The 21,646-nt window shown below is 47.2% G+C and overlaps 1 protein-coding gene across 1 annotated transcript in view; it reads left to right on the top strand.

Annotated features, from left to right (window-relative positions):
* The window catches only part of LOC119403627 (bestrophin-3-like), an 81,976-nt gene that overhangs the window by 31,015 nt on the left and 29,315 nt on the right, over positions 1-21,646 (top strand). Inside the window, exons 7-9 of the mRNA XM_049418376.1 lie at positions 10,569-10,723; positions 12,120-12,195; positions 16,838-17,009. Coding sequence (XP_049274333.1) covers positions 10,569-10,723; positions 12,120-12,195; positions 16,838-17,009 — 403 coding nt within the window. The remainder of the gene's footprint in view (positions 1-10,568; positions 10,724-12,119; positions 12,196-16,837; positions 17,010-21,646) is intronic.

The raw sequence follows: 21,646 nt of genomic DNA on the forward strand, positions 1-21,646 counted from the left end.
CGCATTTAAAAGTCGTCGGCCAGCTCGCTCGCTTCTTCTAATATTTGCGCAGGGAGAACCTTGCCTTTCCGCTGTCTGCTCGCGCGGTAGTTGCTGCAGGGGGACAGACGTTTCTGCAGCGTAGCAGCGCGTCCATCACGGGCCGCTTTTCTTCCTATCATTCATTCATGCATTCATTGCTTCGCCCTTGCGGCGAAACTATGACTTTTTTAAATGCGAAGCTTTTCTTAACGAACTTCTGCGACATTAAGCGTATCTATCTATCTATCTATCTATCTATCTATCTATCTATCTATCTATCTATCTATCTATCTATCTATCTATCTATCTATCTATCTATCTATCTATCTATCTATCTATCTATCTAGCCGCCTACGACTTTGTGCTCTCCTGGCAGTCTCGTTAATGGGATGTATACCGAAACTGGTATGGCATAACATGATTATATGGCCAACATGAATGAGGGGTCATAACATGAAAATCGTGAAATGCATGTAGCGAATGCAAGGATTTAGATGCCATGGTGTTGGTGCTATTGCGGCCGTTTCGTTAACTTGATATATATACGAAAGTTGGTATGGCGTGACAAGAGTGTATGACAAACATAGGTGACAGGTCCAATCGTGCAATTCGTGACACGCATGTCATGTACAGCATGATTTACATGACATGGTCTCTGGGCGCTTGCGGCTGTTTAATTAGATAGATATATATACCAAAATTGGTACGACGAGACATTTCTGTACGGCGAACATAAGTCACAGGTGGTAACATGAAAATAATGACATGCATGTCATGTGTGCCATGACATACATGCCATGCTCATGGTGCGCTTGCGGCCGTTCCTCTATGTTAACATGTGCCAAATTTGGTATTGTACGACGTGACTGTATGAAGAACATAAATCACAGGCGGTAAAATGAAAATCATGACATGCATGCCATGTACAGGCGCTCCCAGAATAATTCGGAACGCCGAGCATGCAGCCGATCGCCGGCGGAGCGCACCGGCGGATAAATGCACGCACGGTGTGCGCATGCGCGGCCTCCCTAGCGAGCTAGTTTCGCTCCCTAGTGCATCTAGACCAAGGAGGTTCTATAGAACCTCTGGAGTGGCAGTCCCGGCCGCCGCCAACGGGAGCAAGTGAAGCTCCCGGCGGCCATGTAGCTAGAGGAAAAACACGGCGCGACCGCCATAGACGGCAATGGAATACGCGCGGCGAGCGCGTTGGTTTGCAGTCCCACAATCAAAAAATGAGATGGAAACTGCTTTAAACCCACGAACAGTTGCCTCTTCTCGTTTATGAAACAAATTATGTCATACTATTACGTGAGTGAGTGAGTGAATAACTTTAATAAGTTCCTGCAGGTTTCCGGGCCGGGTTCCCGCCTAGGAGTCGGCCGAGAGACCGTGTCTCTCAGCAGCTTCCTTGGCCTGCTGGATCGCCCAGAGTTGATTGTCTAGTCCTGAGCTGAGCTATTACGTCAGCTGCAGACTTTCAGAATAATCTGTTGTCGAAGGGGTGCTTCGTATATCGAGCGCGCTGTAATTACATATGTGTTACTAGGAACTGGGTTTTTGTGTTGTAACGGCGTCAGTGTTCAAGGGGTAACCACAAGCTAACGTGGAACGCACTTATTCTCTTTACATAAGCACACATCAATCACGCGAACATTTGGCCAGAAGGAGGATTCGCAAGCATTAACCTACGTGGGCGACGTGTGCCATCACGGCAAGCGCAGCGCGCACAGCCTCGAAACGAGGTAGCTCTCGCCCTCTCAGACTAGACGCATAAAAAAGTAAAGCAGCCGCGTCCTTCGGTGTTTCGATTTCGGTTTGGTCGGATTTCAAAAGAGTTACATCTTGCTTTTGCCGCAATTTTTTCTTTTCGTAACTATTTGTGTTGAAGCTACGTCAAGGAGGTAGAAACTAACAGGCTTTTGTAGATGCGCTGGGAAAGCAGGAAAAATTGTAGGTACAAATTGTAGGTGCCAGGCCGTCGATCTGCCCCGTTCTGTCGAAGCAGCATTCTGCGAAGTGAATAGAGCAGAGGTGGTTGGTTGGTTGGTTGTTCCTTGGCAACCTGGCGCAACCCACCGCGGGGTATCGGCCATGAAACGGGCGGCACCTTATTTTAGAGATAAAATTGTTTTACATGGAGCAGAGGTGGTCAGAGCTGGTCGAGCTGGTAACCGTCCTTAGCTCTCTAACCACTTCTTCGACCGGCACGTTCCCAGGTAGAACGCTGCGCGCAGTCTTTTGGAAACATGTAACACGGATAATCACGTCATGGAATGTTGCGTTTGCCAATTCCTCGATAAACATCCATCAAATTCGATATGCACCGGATAAATATGCATGCACGCCGTCAGTCTTGACTTGCAAGAAAACACCAGAAAGCTCGGAATTCTAAGGGCGTTCTGACTTCCTACTCGTACCAATATTGCTCGGTATACGTCCAGCTAGACTGCACCCACTTCGTGTATACACTTAAAAGTCACGTACAACGTCGTGTCAGCGAACATTTAAAGCGTAAAATTTTCGTCGCTACAACTGCACGCATGTATTACATGTATGCGCACCTTTAAAACAGACAATCGTCAGCGAACTAAGTGAGGACACTTACACGTGAAAAGTGATCCCAGGCGTCTTCTTATTGCGATTTGTGAAGCCATAAGCGACGCACGAAGTCGCCATGGCCTCGTAAAATGTTTAACTGCTTTACAAAAGCATGCCACCGTCCCCAAAGACAACTGCGACGGCGGGGCAACGGAGCGCACTCCGTCGTCTGCTTCCGAGTTTTTCCTTTTGCAATATGGCGGCGACCGGCTTCACTTACGGGGGCGCCACCTCCACTCCAGAAGAAATAGTATATAACCTCCTTGATCTAGACTGGCGTTGTCTTGCATCAAAAGGGTAGCGCTAGGTGCATTATCACAAGGCGAGCGCGGCAGCGATGACGCAGCACCACCGCGATTCGGCTACTCGCGGGCGCTCTCCGCCTCAAGCCATTAGATGGCGCACCGCTCAACGGACCGACGACCGAACATTTTCTGGCCGCTTAGGCGCGCGCAGTGTCAACACCTGAATATTCTTACACCGTGTTCCAGATATATTCGTATCTCCTTATCAATCTGGCCACCGATATGTTCACGGTTGCATCAGATGAAACCACCGTCCTTTGCGAGCGCTAGTCACAGTCGCCTACCGGAAATAATCTGACCAAATAATAAATATGAAGCAAAGTAGCAAAAGAAAAGTGTCATCTAAGCACACGAACACGCACGATGGCTCTGCTCCAACGCGCGTGCATGCGCACACGAGGCTTCTCACAGACACCACCCACCCAGCGCCCTTTATCAAAACGGACACACAGGGCACCGTTTTGTAGCAACACAACGCGAATCTAGGTGCAATACGGAGCAACGTTTGCTTGCTAGGGAGACCGCGCACGCGCAGACCATAGTACTAGTTTTCTGCGCGCATACTCCGCCGGCGCGCTGCTGCGTGTCCGGCGTTCCGAATTATTCTGAGAGTGCCTGTACAGCATGATTTACATGCCACGCTGATGGTGCGCTCACGGCCGTTTCGCTAGCTTGGTATACCCCGAAATTTCTATTTCATGACGTAACCGTATGACGAATATAAATGACAGTCGGTAATATGAAAATGAAGGCGTGCATGTTGTATAGGGCTTGATTTACATGCCACGCTCATGGTCTGCTCGCGGCTGTTTCGCTAGCTCGACATACACCAAAACTGGTATTGCGTGACGTGACTGTATGACGAACATAAATGACAGGTCCTTACACGCAAATCTTAACAGGCATGTCATACGGCGTGATTTACATGACACTTTCTAGCTGCGCTTCCGGCCGTTTTGTTAACTGGATATACACCAAGATTGGTATGGCATGACATGAGTGCGTGAAAAACTTATGACAGGTCATACATTGTGTATACCAGAATATGCGTTTCGTTATATAAAAGATTGTACATGCATGATAAACATGGGATATATAGTGAAGTAGATGTCATGGCATTTAATGACTGCATTTCCCTGAAAGAGAAACAAGGCGATGTATGTAGTTCTGTGCTGGCTGCTTCGCATTACATCGATTACCACAGTGCGTGGGATCTGCCACATTTCTTGGCTTTAATCCAAGCGTTAGGAGGTGGATCGACTTGTTTTTGTAAGCGTAGCAGTTGTGTGCACATCGTGGCTTTACCAGGCACGTCAAATACACTGGCGTTTAGAGGGTAACTTATGGAGCACAGACGTGAGTAATATCGAAACGAAGGGCACTTTACGGTGCAATGATGTGAATATCATACGTAAATTTCGTTAGCGTATTTCTCCGGGGTCCAGCAACGCTAGAAAATAGCTTGCTGAATCATAGGAATGTAAATGTAAGATATACTTCTATGAAAGCGAAGCCAACGCTGGAACAATTGACGTAAACCCGGCATTACGCCCGTATCATAGGAATAGGTACATATGTTATGTTTATTGCTGTTTTATGAAGTTACATAGCCAGCACTGGAACCAGAATTGACGCTGCTCCGATATTACGCCTGCATAGGGTCTTTTTCCAAAGCTGTTTCAAGACGTGGCGTGGCTCTGTGGTAGAATACCTGACTGCCACTCATGTTGCTTGGGTTCGATTCCTGCTGGGATCCTGATTTTTTTTCTTTGCATTCGTCGGGTCCATGCTGCTGACGTCGGTTCTTCTTTACGCTCTCGCACTAAAATTGCCAATTTCTGTTTCCTGGGAAGATAATAAACTGTCAATCACATGTGGCGCATACCCGCTTACATTTTCCCGTGGTATACAGGACGACGTACGAGACAGGATTTTCACGTTATTTATGTCATGACCAGACAGTCATATTCGTCAAACCCTCTTACCCTCGCACGCTAATTTTGGCCTACACTAATTTAAGGAGGCGATCAGGAGAGCACCCAGACGTAGGCGGCTAGATGGATATATCGATAGATGCATAGATAGAAACGCTCAAACTGCCTTGGGTACGCTAAGAAATGCTTCGCACTTAAGACAGTCACATGGTGCGTTACGTTGCTACATAGAATCAGGTATCCTAGTAGCGTACAGCCGAGTGAGTCAGAGGTTGTGATGTGTGGCCGCCAAGTGGCCATCGTCTGTGTGCTCACTTCCCGACTCACACGCCTCCTGAGAAACCCGGAACTGGGAGGCTTATGTTGGGGCAGTAACAAGAATAGCAAGCGTTCTTCCGTCCTTGCGTTCAAAGACCTGAGTGAGGCACTGCACGTCCCGCGCACTGCTGTGACCAAGAACCGTTCGTATGGTTTCATCACTCGGAAATCCAACTTTTGAGCGACAATATTATTATCGGGGGTTTTACGTGCCAAAACTACGATATGATTATGAGGCCCACCGTTGTGGAGGGCTCCGCAAATTTTTGACCTACTGGAGTTTTTTAACGTGCACTGACATGGCACAGCACACGGGCCTCTAGTATTTCGCCTCCACTGAAATGGTATCGCCGCGGCCGGGAGCTCTTGTGCATTTTATGTTCATTGCACGCTCCACTTGTCGCGCGCACGAGCGCACGCACACACGCACATACACACATACGCACGCACACACGCGCATCTGCGTTTAGTCCTTTCTACAGCCTCGTAACATCCATATTACATATACCATGGTCAACTCGTACTTCACTGAGTTTTCTTGTAGCGGACATACCTCGTCAACTCGTACTGTGTGTCTGACGCTATTTGGCCCTTGCGTCAATCAAACGCAATAGATCGTAACGGAAGTATAAACTAACTCATGATTCATGAAGTGTAGCTGTAGGAAATTAGAGCTCTTTTTGGTTTAAAGTGTCCACGACACCCAATTTTGGATTATAAATGTGTACGTTAATCCTTGTGAGTTTACAAAGAAACTGGCGAAATTTTAGCGCATTTGGTTGTTCACGTAATATATACTTAAATTCATTGTTAAAATCTGTAGCGCTACATTTGACGAGGACAAGACATAGAAGTACATGACTGGACGGGCGCTTGCTCCAACTATTTTTATTGAAATAGCACATTGGATTTTGTAGCAAAACACTTTACAGAAGTTTGTACAACTTGGCAAATGGCTCATATTCTTGTACGAGCTTCCTAAAGAGAATAGTCTTCAGTTCTTGTACCTCTGCATCAAGTTCGGAGAACCATGTGTTTGCTGGTGCTATCACCCGAGAGCTAAGAAAGTTTTTTACCTTTTGATTTGGCCCAGTCAAAAACTGTCAAGAGGGCAATCGCGAACCTCTCGCTTGAATCGGCACTCCTCAAGTCTGGCCCTCACATGATGCACTTTAAGGGAGAGGTAGCCAGACTACGAAAAGCAGGGTTCCCTGACCACATTTTGGCAGCTGTGACGGAGTCACTCTTACAGAAATTCAATAGGAGGCCAAACAAACCTCGTAGACAAGAAAGACGCGACATCAAAACAGCGGTAATGCCCTATATGCATAGGGTCACCCACAATCTAAGAAGGGTTGGCAATAAGTACGGTGTCCCGATCGTCTTCTCTGCCCCTCAGAAATTAACCAAGATGTGTCCCAAGGTCTGCAGTAGCGACCAGGTGATTCCCGGCTGTGGAGCAAAACACGCGAAACCATGTGCGCTGTGCCACGGGTGTGGTTTACGAGATCTCCCTTTAATGTTGCAAAGTTTACGTTGGTCAGACTGGGCGCTGCATCAACCAGCACGCCAAGGAACATGAAAGATCGTTAGGAGATAAGTCGGCGTCGTTCCAGAACCTACCCGCCCATTGCAGCACTTGCAGAAACTGTGAGCTACGGCTTGAGGAAGTCAAAATCCTAAGCAGAAGAATAAACAGACTAGCTCGCGAACTACCGGAAGCATTTTCTATCACACGAAAAGGCGACACGTGCGTAGTCAGCGCCACATCTATAGACGATTTTCCGCAGCGGCGCACGGGCGCTGCCATGTTTGATCACGTGATCGTGACTGGCCTTCCCCCAGCCATTTGCCCCAGCCAACGCATTGGGCCAGCGATGCGGTCGTGGCCGTACCACACAAGCTGGTTGCAGCAGGGTGTAAACAAGTCACATGCCTGCGCAGCAAAACATAGTTCTACATGTAATCGCCTCAAAGTTGAAAACGTTGAGCCATTTGCGTTTGTTTGGTACGTACCACGCCACAACGATAAGCGATATGTTTAATCTACTTCGTATTTATGGTGTATGCCTTTAATTGGTGTATTAGCAACCGCCAGTAGCTGGGGTTACAAGCCATCATGGCAGCACCCATGCAGACGCGGCAGCCCGCTTCGATCCGAACTGGCGCTTGCTACTTGCCCGTTGTCCTCCCAGCAATAAATGAATGGCAAAATCGGCCATCGCTTTGAGTCAGCTCACGCTGGAGAAAAAGCGTCAGATATGCTTTGTCTTTATTATTGCGATCAGCTGCGTTTATTTAGCCATGCCTGCTAAGCCTTGCCTCCGACAATATGAAAATGAATCTTGGAAACACTGCAAAATACCGACGAGAGCATTGCTCTCGAAGCTTCAGGACGCGAATATAAAGCAAATAAATGGGTAGGTTTTGAACTTACGGGCCACACAGCGCAGGACGACGACGTGATAAATTCGAGGCGGAAGGAAACTGCATCCACAGGTGCCGCCATGTTTACTTTTCCGGCGCTGCCGTCTGCTCGCTTGTACTCGCGTGCGCGCAGACGCTATGGGAACGCCGAGCAGACGACGCGACGCGGATGGAGACATATTGAGGAGCGCTGCGAAAGGCCACGGCAGGGGGATGGCCATGAAGAAGGCCACGGTAAGGGGACGGCCACAGTGCGGTAGCGCCATCTAGTTTTCATTGAACAAACCAGCTGCGGAAAATCGTCTATATCCTTGCGCGCCAGTGAATATAATATACTAAGCAAAAGGTGATAGTTTTGCGCAAAGCCCACCCTAATCTACTGTACCCTTACGACTGCGCATGCGTCCGTTGCCTTCTTCTGCTATAAAATGCAATGCGTGTTATTTAAATAAAAATAGTTGGAGTCAGCGCCCCTCCTGACATGTACTTCTCTGTCTTGTCTTCGTCAAATGTAGCGCTACAATGTTTTAAATAAGAACGTATCATCAACTAGCCCCGCAACGTGTTTTGTTAAGATATAACTGAATATTTTATAAGCACGCTAGCGGTCTGAGAGTCGGGCAACACTGGAGCGCTCGCGACCGCCCCTCTCCTGCCCCCAACCGCAACGCTAAGCACCTTTTAACGCGCTCTTGCGCGCTGTTGACTGCATCGCAACTTTCCATATCTGCTCAGTGGATTTCAAGGTCTGCCGAACGACGACAAACATCCTTTGATTATGAAACCTCATTAGGCGTAATTAAAAATACTGATTAATGACAAGTACTGCAATGGGGGAACGAAGTCATTGCAGGAGCTGTCGACAGAACGTAGTAAGACTCATATGCTTAAATATGCTCGTGCTCTAGAGGCTGTCTTCCCAACGAAGAAGAACAGCTCAATTTTAATCGGTCTAGGAAAGACGGCGAACTTTCGCTCCAGCGGAGCACTTTTGGTCTGCCCTAAAATCACCTTATTGCTACCTTGAATATGGACTGCTTGGCTGGGTGCAGGAGTTGTGACAGTCTTATGGTGAATTCCATTGACAGTTTCGGAGCACTTCCGGTAGCAGTTTTTCTGCTCCATTGGGAGCAAGTCTGTTCCATCGGCAGATTGGGAGTGCTCCCAGTATGTTTCACTGATAGATCTGGAGCAGTTCCGCAGTCAGATTAACTCCACGGAGCAGCTCTCTCTACTTCGCGAAAAGCGGCGGATTCGACCGGAAGTCGCAAGCTCCCCTCGCATGCGCAGAGCGTGGCGTACCACGAGCGCGGTGCAATGCGCTGTCCGACCGTGCCCGTTATCTCCGCTCGCACCCGTGAAGGCAAAAAAATCACACCATCTCCAGCTGAAGGGCACCATGAGGCGATGCGAAGCAGCGTTTCGGCATGTCGAGCCCGCGTTTCAGAGGGGGAGTGGAGAGGGGAAGTCGAGAGAGAAAGTGGAGAGGGGTAAATGGGAGTGGGAGGAAGTGGGAGAGGGGAAGGAGAGTGGAGAGGGGGAAAGTGAGAGAGTAGGAGTGGAGAGAGTAAGTGGAGAGGGGGAAGTGGGAGAAAGGGAAGTGGGAGAGGGGGAAGTGGGAGAGAGGGTAGAGGGGAAAGTGGGAGAGGGGATGAGGAGGCACAAGGGGAGTGAAGAGGACGTGTGTGGAGAGGGTTTGCGCATACGCAGTCAGGGTGGTCACGCCGCACACCACCACCACCACCGGATTGAACTCCGCCATAAGATTCTTCTCATCTAAAAGGGCGCGAAACGAGAGGAATACTGGGCGATTGCGAAGCAGGTGTGCGCTAGCGCCCTCTACCATTTGCTCTGGCGGGAGCGCGTGCGTTACACTGGCAGATTTCCTTCGGTTGCTCTCCGCCGGAGCGAAGTGCTCCAGCGCATAGTTGGGCGGTCACTCTGAATCCGCCATTGGAATTCACCATTAGGCGGCATGTGGGCATGCTGATGGGGTTTTATGTACGTCTGGTATAAAAAAAGAGCTTATAAAATTTCAAAGCTTTTTATTTCCAGACATTTTGTTTACCGCGGTACAAACGCAGCGACACTTTGCATATATCGAGGATTTTCGTGTTCTGTTTCCAAGAAGGAACCATAAATGCTGCTAAACTGTTGTATATAAGTTAGATGTTTTAATTATGTTCTATATGCTAACCTAATATAATGATGAACGGATGCATCGGTCTGTATTCTGGCGGGGGGTTTATGTATGTTTTTGTTGCATGCTAGCATTTTACTGCTGATACATATGCTCAAAACATGTTTCCACATGACCATATTTCGTTTTATGGGGATCAGTGCAATTCACTTCAATGAGCGCTCGTTGGCGTCTCTTCGCTTCCCCCACTTTATCGCGAGTAGTTTTTGCCACTTTCTCAGAACCGCTTAATGAGAACGATCTCTTCAATTTTGACTGGCATGGATGGAACATGTAGGGAGGAGAATTCGTCGATTTAGCGCACGTTACCAAGTCCACTTGTCATAATGTAGGCTCCATCGGCCTTCCTGGTCCGACAGTAGCACACAAAAGAACACGTCCTGTCTATGTGTTCCTTTGTATTCCTGCGTGGTCGTGTATTTGGCGCATTGCTTACTTGGCCGACGGCATCTCACCTCAGCAAGGTGCCATGTTCCCCGAAACGTCAGCCTTGTTTGGACGAGAGCACCTTACAGTATATAAATATGTGTATCAGACTGCTCGGTTTTACACTTTGTTTTGACTAGGATAGTGCACCTTCCTTCCTGTGTCCCCATCGTAGTTTCGCTCTGTGTGTTTCACCACACTGCACCTAATGGTTTCGTTCTCGGGGAGTTTGCAGTGAACAGTGCTTGAAGATAAGCTTTTGGTTTTCTGTAAGAAAACTGAGAAATTTGTGAATAGAAATAAAGCGTGTGTAAGGAGTATATGCTGCCGCCTGCTCAGGTATCGTACCTTGTGGTGGACGAGATGCACCAGAACCACCCGGAGCTGCTCAAGGACCAGTACTGGAACGAAGTGCTCGCGCCCGAACTTCCCTACACGCTTGCATCGAGCCGATTCTACTGCTTTCCCCACCAGGGCTCTACCGCGTGCATGATGTGAGTCCCTTTCACTTGTGTGTGAACGGGACAGAGGAAGAGTTGTGGGGTGACGCCTTGTCCAGTCTTTGTTTTCGAATAAGCGCCAAATATATGGAACGTTGGCTTGTCTAGTCACTTAAGTAATTGCAGTAAGCTAATTTGAGTTAACCAATTGCAAATGGCAACTAAATTGCAAATACGCGAGGTGACGTAAACGTAGCAATTTAAAGTGAGTACAAAAAAAAAAAAGAAAATCTGGCAGAACCAATTCAGGTTGCTACTCTGAAACTTAGTATCGAAGCTTGGGCGTGTGGGTTAGACATCGGAGGGCATGCTGTGTGCGTCGCCTTTCCTTGTCCTCGTCTTCTCGTGCGTTGTCTACCCTCCGATGTTCTCTGAAACATCCGCCAACATTGTCTTAAGTGTCAGACGGACGGACGGACAGTTTTCGCGTTCACTTGGCATTGAAATGCTTACTCATTTATAACTGCAGACACAAAATGGAACAAGCTCGCGCAAGACATGGTGAATGGGAGAGAGAAAGAGATACGAAGAGGAAAGGCAGGGAGGTTAACCAAGTTTTGGCTCGGTTGGCTACCCTACACTTGGGGTGGGGAAAGGGGGAATTATAGAAAGGAAAAGGTAGAGAAGGAAGAAGAGTAAGAAAGGGATGCATGAACAGCGTGAAACTACACAACACGAACTCGCGCTGTTAGTTCACAGGCGCTCGTGATGTCCGGTGGTCCTCAAGAAGCACAAGAGGGCTTTCGTGGCCTTGCGCTTATGCGCCACCGTAGGCCAAGGTCCAAAGACCTTCTTTTCTGTCAGTGGTCTTGAGTCCAGGTGACGGAGCTTGACTTCCACGCTACGTCGTTGAGCCTGGTACGATGGGCAGTGGCATAGAATGTGTTCAAGCGTCTCCTCGCAGGCGCAAATGTTGCATGCCGCACTGCTGGCCATTCCAATGAGACACGAATACGCATTCGTAAATGCCACGCCCAACCAGACGCGACACAGTAAAGTTGCATCGCGTTTCGAGAGCCCAGATGGCAAAACGAAGTTGCAAATTTGGGTCAATCGAATACAGGCGCGCGTTGGAAAAACCGTGCGTATTCCATTGTACGGGTGGATTGGAGAACATTCGGAAGGACCTTCGTCCTGGAGGGGAGATGACATCGGCTATTGACGATGATAATAATCTTTGGAAATAAGTTATTCAAGGACACAAATAGAAAATGCAACTTGCTCCTTGAGGTACCTCCTGTCAAAATGCAATTCTTTTCATCCGCATTGAAGGCTTTTGCTTATTTTAGATCTTGTTACACAGTTCCCGGGGCATCCATATACCGGTTATACTGCGTTTGCAGTAGGCTTTTATTATTGCTAAAGTGGTGGACGTTGGCTCCCATTGCAGAATTCCACCCGGGCAGGCAAGCGTGGTGTCCCGGGACAAGCTGGCGGGGACGCCCCAAAGAATCGACAAGCATCAGGTGACGTAATGCAACTTCAGGTTCAGTTTTATTATTTCCAAACAACACTTGTAAATCTAGGCGAAATCATACAGAAAGAATAATCATACACAGTTGGCAACTGCAGCGGGACCGGAATCGCGCAAATATATTAAGTTTAAAAAGGCGGCAAGTACAAACTGAACAAAAGGATTATGTAAATTATACAGTTGTTGAGCAGTCACAAGCAATCGTCAATACTGAACGTGGATCTTGTGACCTTGGATCGAAACCTTGTGTCATAGTGTTTAGACGACAGGGCTACGAAAACACGATTTTTATCGATGTCATCTGCGACAACCAAGATTGAACACGCTATGCGTTAAGGCAACGAGGCAGCGATAATTTCAAAAATTAGGGTGGTTTCACTAGTATCCAAAAGTATTAAGATACCCTCTAAGATGTGCCGACTAAAGGGATTAACTCAGAAAAGGTATATCACAATGTGCAAGAATGATAGAATTGGACCTGCGCCTAGGAAGAGTAAAGCTCTCATTTGGGCTAGTTGGTGCACAGGTGAACACATAGCGTAGGGTTGCGCGAAAGAACAAGGACGAAGGTAAGTGGACAGGACGGGCGCAAAACTTCAACTGAATAAACAGAAGGCCAAAGCCGTTAAAAAGTTTGAATCAACATCTGCCTGACACGTGCCTAAAAAACCGAACAAATATAAGAACCAATAAAAGCGGAAAACTAAGAGCAACAAAATTTGAAACCTTATCTAAGGTCCACCGCGCAAACGCCAACCTGCAAACATGTGGTGATAGTGATATGCGGGTACAGTATGATCAATAACATGCGCTGAAGTAGCAAACAAGAAAATAAAACACAAATGAACGTCTCATTACGTAAAACCATCTAAAAATTGCTGCTCCTTCGGGAGCAATGTCAGTGAAGGCATGCTAACGCAATTGTCGCTTCGCGCAATGAAGAAGGCCTCTATTAATTCTCTTTCCATCTTGTCATTAGACTTGTACAGTATTCGGGTCTCGTTTAGTTTCGGCGAACAACCACATCTCCTACAGTGTAAATCGAGATGGCCTCCGGTATGGGAGCGCACAGCTAGATTGTGCTCTCGCGCCCTCTCATGAAGCAGCGTCCTGTCTGTCCAATGTAGCACTGGCCACAAAATCCCCCTGTCCTGTGGCCAGTGCTACATTGGACAGACGGGACGCTGCTTCATGAGAGGGCGCGAGAGCACAATCTAGCTGTGCGCTCCCATACCGGAGGCCATCTCGATTTACACTGTAGGAGATGTGGTTGTTCGCCGAAACTAAAGGAGACCCGAATACTGTACAAGTCTAATGACAAGATGGAAAGAGAATTAATAGAGGCCTTCTTCATTGCGCGAAGCGACAATTGCGTTAGCATGCCTTCACTGACATTGCTCCCGAAGGAGCAGCAATTTTTAGATGGTTTTACGTAATGAGACGTTCATTTGTGTTTTATTTTCTTGTTTGCTACTTCAGCGCATGTTATTGATCATACTGTACCCGCATATCACTATCACCACATGTCTGCAGGTTGGCGTTTGCGCGGTGGACCTTAGATAAGGTTTCAAATTTTGTTGCTCTTAGTTTTCCGCTTTTATTGGTTCTTATATTTGTTCGGTTTTTTAGGCACGTGTCAGGCAGATGTTGATTCAAACTTTTTAACGGCTTTGGCCTTCCGTTTATTCAGTTGAAGTTTTGCGCCCGTCCTGTCCACTTACCTTCGTCCTTGTTCTTTCGCGCAACCCTACGCTATGTGTTCGCCTAGGAAGAGCGATGGGCAGGTAATGAGGTTGTGGGATGCGGAGTCGGTGAAGGACGGATCCCAACATAAAACGAAACGATGTTTATTAACGTAGTAGCAGCAGCAGGGCAAGCATGCCGATGCTGCCCTTCGGAAGGTTAGAGAAACAAACATGAAACCAAGCTTGGTAGCTTGGGTTATATAGCCAGCAGTGGTGACGCAAGCCTCCGGTGAAACTGCGTGGCGCTGTCTTTTATTGGAAGCGTGTTGCAGCAAGTAGCTGTGTCACGCCGGGCTAATCAGTGACGAGACGGAGGCTGCGTAGGTCTGTGCGCAGTGGTCGCCACAAGGCTAAAGACCAATCACTGAGATTAAGAGGGGCTTTCCCTACGCTAAACACCATTTCAGCTTACCTGCAAGAGTGGCGGAGAGCTTTCCCCTTCCTTGGTATTGTTTCGCTTTCCGCACATCCCGATGCAGTCGCAGATAGCTACACCCAGGAAGGAGGCTAAGGACTCTATCACCCTCCCTCCTCCTTTCTCTGCTCCTCACAATCACATCATTCCTCGTTAACCTCACTTCCCTTTCCCACTCCTTGCTATACTATACTATACTATACTATACTATGCTATACTATACTATACTATGAGTGGCTATGGCGGGATTGCGCATTGCTGGTGCTTTACCCTCTCCCCTCTTTTTGCAGTAAAACAGCACCAGAGAAAACAGCGTCCCCCATTGTTTTCGCAGATGCTGTTCTACTGCAAGTATGACCCAACTAGCCCAAAAATGCGCCTTGACTCCCCTTTTTCTCACCGTCACTTTTACCACCCTTGCTATATATTGTATTATACATGGGTATGCTGTGCTTCCACTTCGCTTTGCAGAGCTGCGCCGAGTTTTGAGCGGTCGCCGAGCAGGGCTGGAACTCAAGCGTAAACAGCTCCGTTGTTTAAAAGTGCAGTATGATACAGGGGAGATTGCGCACTGCTAAGACATCTGCACCAAAGCTTGGTTTTGAGACATCAAAGTTTACTCTGGTTAGCGTGTTTGACTACAGAATGGCGAACACAATTATTTTACCATGACGTGGTATGAATTGTTGACACATGTGTCACTAGTCCTGCAAATTTAGTGGGCTTTTATTATCTAAATGGTGGTAACCTACTTGTTCACGGTGTGTAAATGACAACACAGATGGAATCCAAAAAAACGGCAGGAAGTGGAATCAGTTCCAGGAATCAGTTCCAGCCTTGAAGAAGACAAGTCCACTTGTCGAAACGTCGGCTTGAGCACCCACCCCCTGTTTATGGATTTTTTTCAACACAGACGGAATATCACGACAAAAGTGCATTGCGCTTTAGCTTGGTTCTTTGTCGTTTACCCGGCTCACTTAATTGGCCAGTAATCGTTAATGGGAATAAACTGGCCTGCTAAGATGCTGTCTTCTTCCGTATATTTTGCCTACTTAAGTAATCCTTGGTGATGCAGCCATCTGCGTGTTTGCTTTTGCAGTGAGAGTGCCCATACGCAGTTTCTACGCTGTAGCCACAATCATAAACTGAAACATGTGTGCCCACAATGCAATCGTGCTCTCTTTGCCTCTTATTGAGGCTACGGCCAGCTTCATCAACGCAAGATCGCTAGTATGACGAAGGGGTGACTCGCACAAAATATTTTGGCAATGAATAAAAAGATGACTGAATTTTTTTGAATAATTTGTTTTCATTTTGTTGGACGTTCACGCGTTGCGTACAGTTGCATGTGAGTAAAGCAGCATAAAAAATAAACTAGACTTTTCCACGTCATTTAATACCGCTGTCAGTGTTAGTTCAGACGCATATCACTATAATGGTTCAGTTGTCTGCTCAGCGCCATAGTCTTCTGTCCCCATCTGGTGTCCCTTTCCTTAAGTACCGATTTTGTACAATGTATTGCTGCTCTGAACGAATGAATGAGTGATAATAGTAATAATAACAACAATAATATCTGGGGTTTTACGTGCCAAAACCATGGTAGTTTATGAGGCGGGCCATAATGGAGAGCTCCGGTAATTTCAAATATATCTGGTTATCTTTAACGCGCGCTGTCATAGCACAGTACACGGGCCTCTATAATTTTCCGTCCATCGAAATGCGACTGCAGCCGCCTGTATTGAACCCGCGACTTTCGGGTCAGTAGCAGAACACCGTGACCACTGTACCACTGAGACGGACGAATGAATGAATGAATGAATGAATGAATGAATGAATGAATGAATGAATGAATGAATGAATGAAACTTTTGACTTCCTAGAAGGAAAAGAATCAGCCGCGCAAAAAGCTTTTGCCCTGAGCAGCTCGATGGAGCAGCGTCTCCCTGATTGGATAATAAGACAAGAAACACAGCTAAGCCATATTGCTTTGAGAAAGTGTTTGTATAATAAGATGAAAGGAGCCTGCTAGGCACCATGAAAATAACAACAATGCGCCTATGTTCTTTTCTGTAATCACTGTATCTAAAGCACCGTAGCATAGCCAGCAATTTATTGTGCAGGCGTTCGGACTGCATACGACGCCCGCGAACTGTGCACGATATCCAAAACTGGGGAAGTGTATGCAACGTGATGAAAAAAATCCTCCCTGATGACTGTTTATACTGCTTATACAAGCAATATAAGTAACTACAAGCAATATAAGTATAAGCAATAAAGGCAACTGTTTATACAAGCAATGTACAAGCTGTGGTTTTTTTTATCGTCGTAATTATTTGTCATTCGAGCATGAGTAGCTGAAACGGTTTCCATGAAATAGCGCCGCATCACGCATGCGTCGTACGTGGTTAACGGCGTGATTGAAGTTGAGAGAACCTCTCGTTGCAGGATTAGGCTTGACATTGTCGTGTTTTACAGGGCCCCGAGGACGAAGACAGCCGTTCTACGTTGCGGGGCCGGCCCGTGCCGAAACCGGGCGTCGCATCTCGTCGTGGCAGCTCGACCTGGCGATGGCCGGCCGCGCCGAGCTGGGCCGGAAGGCTGAGCAGGCTCGTCGGCAGGAGAGACTCGTCCGCCACACGGGCCTCCGGTAAGCACGCGTACGCTTCCGCTGAGCTACACTGGGGCGTCATCCTCTGTTGGATTTGATTTCTTCGATTGGTACGTTTGAAGAACGGTATACAGAAGTTATAAAGATGGGAAATAAATGACGAAAACATCGAAATAACACTCGGAAGACGCGACTGTTCCGATAAACAGTTTACTTGAGATATTTTTGAACAGTTCGCTGTATTTTTGGAGGATTGCCAGTGCGCGCCGTGACGTCAAGTATCCCCGCCGCGGAAGAAGGCTCCGCGCTCTCCTGTCCTGCTACTTCACTTTCGCTACTTCTCCTTTACACCCTACTCTCACCCTTCCACAAAGGCGCTGAGACGTGCCCCACTCTTTAGGGGCTTTACCCCCACCCCGCAGCGTTGTTCGGTGCCGGCGCCGTTCGTAGCGGTTCTAGGAACCGAGCTGTGCGGGTTGAGAGACGCGGGCACAGTACGCCCATTTCCGGGGACGTTAAACGTCACCTCCTTTAGTTCACGGCATGGCCGACAGACGCTGCAGTTTGTGAAAAACGCATCAAATTCATTATTCTCCCGCTAGTTCCTGTCTGAAATGAAGGTTGTGTGTACTGATTTCATTATACAATCTTTCAATTTGGTTAAAAATGTCGGCGACAAGGATTTCGTTCGGTATCCCTTTAAAGGGACACTAAAGAGCAAAACGATTTTTCTCATATTAGTAAAGTACTCTTTCACGATACCAAAAACACCACGCTTGGTGCGAGAAGACGCTTAGTAAGCGAGAAAACGCGCAAAAACAAAACGTGGGTGGCGACGCCACCTTGAAGTTTCCGCACCATTTGCCGTGACTTTTCATGTTTTGACGGCCCATACTAGGGATTACGTAGTTCCTGATTGGTAAAAATGAAGTACACTGTCCTCTGAAGGGGCCACAGAGTCAACATACCAAGTTTAGGGTAATTTTGTTGAGCCAATGGCGCCAAAATACGATAAATACACTTTGAAAACTGTGACGTCCCGCGGGGAGATTTCGGCGCGAAATTTCAAAATGAAACCTTGAATTTGATTTTCTCCTGTATTAATAAAGCTATGACCGCGAAATTAACGACATTACAGTTCTCAGAGCACAATCTATCGATCTAAACCGATTCATTGTTTCTCTTTAGTGTCCCTTTAAAGTCCATGGAGGGCGCCCGTACCTGAGCCCGTGCCACCACTCTGCGCTTTGCCATTTAACATCGCATTTAATGATGTACGCAACGTTCATACAGCACACTGAAAGAGAAACTGGTCCTTCAATATATGTCTTCTGCGTAGGACAGAGTTGTCGCACGAAATAGGTTTGAACGTCATATTCAAATAGTAATTTAAGAGTCCATGAACTGAATTATCGTTTCAAAACCACACTTTCAATGCATTATACTCAAGTACACATGAAATGTAAATAGTATAGGCGCTATCCAGCGTCAAAAAATACATTCTTAAATAGCTGAAATATTATATTCCGCCTCAACAACACGTCTTGCATATAAATATACTTTAAAGAAACATTTCTCGCGATTTTTATTGTCCTTTCAGGGATTGAACTCTTTAGAACGCAGTGGGGGCACAAGTAGCGTCGTTTAAGAGAGTTGACTGTTGGGCTAGTTGGTGTTGTTATGACCGGCAGTCGGTGGCGAAGCGCTGACCATGAGAATCGGCGGACGAGGCGTTCTCACACTGCTAGAACACCTGCATCCTTCCACGAAACGGAATTCCTGTGACGGCGAGTGACCAACAATGGGCAGAATCTCGGCCTCAAAAGTCTGGGACGGCAAAGCCGGAGACAATGGACCACCTGGGCTTGGCTTGGTGCGCTGCCGAAGCCACCTGACGGGTATGTTTGGACGGGAGTCTCCGCAACCCTTTTGCTGCCTTCGGGAAAACATCTGCATGGGCAAGCACGAGGAACCTATTGTCCTGCTTGTTGGTACGCTGCCGAAGCCACCTGACGGGTATGTTTGGACGGGAGTCTCCGCAACGCTTTTGCTGCCTTCGGGAAAAGATCTGCATGGGCAGGCACGAGGAACCTATTGTCCTGCTTCTCCCCACCTGCGTGCCGTCAACCGCCGGACTCTTGCCGCTTCAAGTGTGCCATGACCCCTCCGCGACAGTGAAATGGACTGTGCCATGGTGGGAGGTGACGTGTGTGTGATTGGTGGTCATCAAGAGGGAGGAGCCAGCCTGAGGGGTTAAAACGACGGTGCTGAGTGAGAAATGGGGCTCTGAGCCCTCGGTAACAGGCTCATCCAATTCGCTCGTCGCTGAACTCTTACCTTGTCACTATGTAATTGAGTGTTCAAAAGTGCCAGTAAACTTGTTATTGTTTTCCCATCTTGCTAGCATCAGTTCCTCAACCCGGAGACTCGACTACGCTACCAAACGAAGTCCGGGTACGACGCTGCCCTCTCGTAGCAACAGCATGGTTGTCGAGAAGGGACGGATACAAACACACCGGGCCCAACAGTGTTTAGACATGGGAACCATAGTTAAAAGCGCAACACCACACTACACAAGAGTGTTGTGTGTGGTCTGTTGTGTTGTGTGGTGTTGCGCTTTTAACGATGGTTCCCATGACAGCGTCGTTTAGTTGGTCGAAATGGAGGCTTCAGAACACTCGATGCTCGATCGTCTCACCTCCCAGCTGGCAGCGTGACCATCTGACGGTCACATGGTTACTTTTACTGCCCTGAAAGCCTTGTGAGGCTTTCTCGGGCTCTAGATTGCTCAGCGTCCTCCCCAAGCCTTGTCAGAGCGCGGTAGGAGCAGTCATTGTATTATTGGCGTTACGTGATAGTCACAGCTTTCATCATGATAAACCTATGTATGTTCGTGTATTATGAAATTGACCAACCAGCGATACTTAATTACTCCTGCCTCATGGCACCAGACTACACCGTATGCATATAAGTTTCCTGGTCTCATCACCTAATCTTTGAACAATCCTGAAGATATTGATTGGCTATATGAAATACGTGAGATTACTGGGTAGTAAACAGGAATTTGCATGCGCGTTCGCTTCATGAAAGCAATGTGCATTGTTAATTACTTAGCGAAATAAATTTCTTTGAAATAAGAAATATCACAATCTTATAGAGACCACGAACTCAATAGGTAGTTTTTGAATTTGTGTTCGGAAAGTGAAATATATTCATAGACGTAAAAAAATAAAATATTCTTCAGAAATATCGTATCGGTGTGGTTTTTGGATATCGATCGCCAGAGGTCCAGTTCTGCCCCTGTAGATATGTTCTACGGTAGGTGTTGCTTTTCATGCTTGTTCTAGATAGTGAAAGAGGCATTCTGTGTGGCATAATAGATAAGTTGCCATGCGAGTATAGAGAGGTTTCCGCAGGCAATGCGACGCAGTTCAAGCGAATCTGGCAGTCCCTTATGGAACATGTCAGCCACACCAGTAAATCTAGTTCATCCGGACGTACCAAATTTTTGTGTAAGCCATGTTAAGCCTTGAAATACACGAGTATAAAATATAAATTTGTGAATCGTTCATTGCTCACATTTGCCATGTATTTTTGATGCATCGCTGAAAGACGAACATGAAGAAACAGAAAACACAGGGCGAGTGCTCTCTCGCAACTGATAGATTTATTCTGAAAAGTCATTGAAAGACTCATTCAGAAAAGATTTGATTTTCTCATTGATGCGCATGGTTCTCGTTTGTATTCCTTTATTTTTTTTCTCCATATATAATCTGTTAGTTGCGAGACAGCGCTCGTCCTGTACTTTGCGTTTCTTCGTCTTTCTGCGCTCCATCACATGTCAATATTCCAACTAGCTTAACTCTCCATCCTTTCACATTTAGCAGTGTGCACATTAAGAAAAATTCTGTGCTCGTTTCACTTAGCACGTCCACTCACACCGTGGTAGCTCAAGGAGGCCGTACGCATGTTGCACAGGTATGGTTTACCACTGCCGTATACATATTGTATCTGTTGTGATCCCATTGCAGCGATGAATTACGTGTGGATCGTGTCATTGGCTCTGCGATGGTATAATAGCGTCCGAGTATTTCATTACGGTGACAGATGGACTAATAGGCATAACTGGTAGAACGGGCTGTCGAGCTCTCACCTGCAATTTTGCTGAATGGCACTGCGGACGGTGCCTCCATAGTAACGCCTAATGGTATCTTTCAATGTTCATTCCAAGGCACGTATTATGAAGAATATCGCTCCCAGTTAAACCACCCCATTCGCTTTCCCTTTCTTCTGAAAAGGTCAGCCTAGCATGTGACCCTGAACCCGACAGACGGGGCCGCTTGTTTGGCGGAAGGTTTTAATCGATGTGCGCTTCTTCGGGCGCTGTGCTAAAGGCACTGTGCATGTTTTCTCCCAATGCTCTTTTGCTGCTTCGGTATCTTCTTGTAATCTTTGTCTTTGTTACGATGTGTAAGTACTGCAGTCGCGCGTTGCTGTGGACCTGTTTTCAGAAGTTTAGGAGCTGAGATTAAATGGGACCCCAAGACATACCACCGTATGGTGACATGCTGGGCCGAACTTATGTGCTCCTTTTGTATCACGAGACGCTCTGCCCTAGCGCTTCCTTTCTTCCTGATATGCATGAGGGCAATACACAGGGTTTTAATTAGTCCGCA

The sequence above is a fragment of the Rhipicephalus sanguineus genome, chromosome 8 (genome assembly GCF_013339695.2).
Source record: "Rhipicephalus sanguineus isolate Rsan-2018 chromosome 8, BIME_Rsan_1.4, whole genome shotgun sequence".
NCBI classification, from domain to species: Eukaryota; Metazoa; Arthropoda; class Arachnida; order Ixodida; family Ixodidae; genus Rhipicephalus; species Rhipicephalus sanguineus.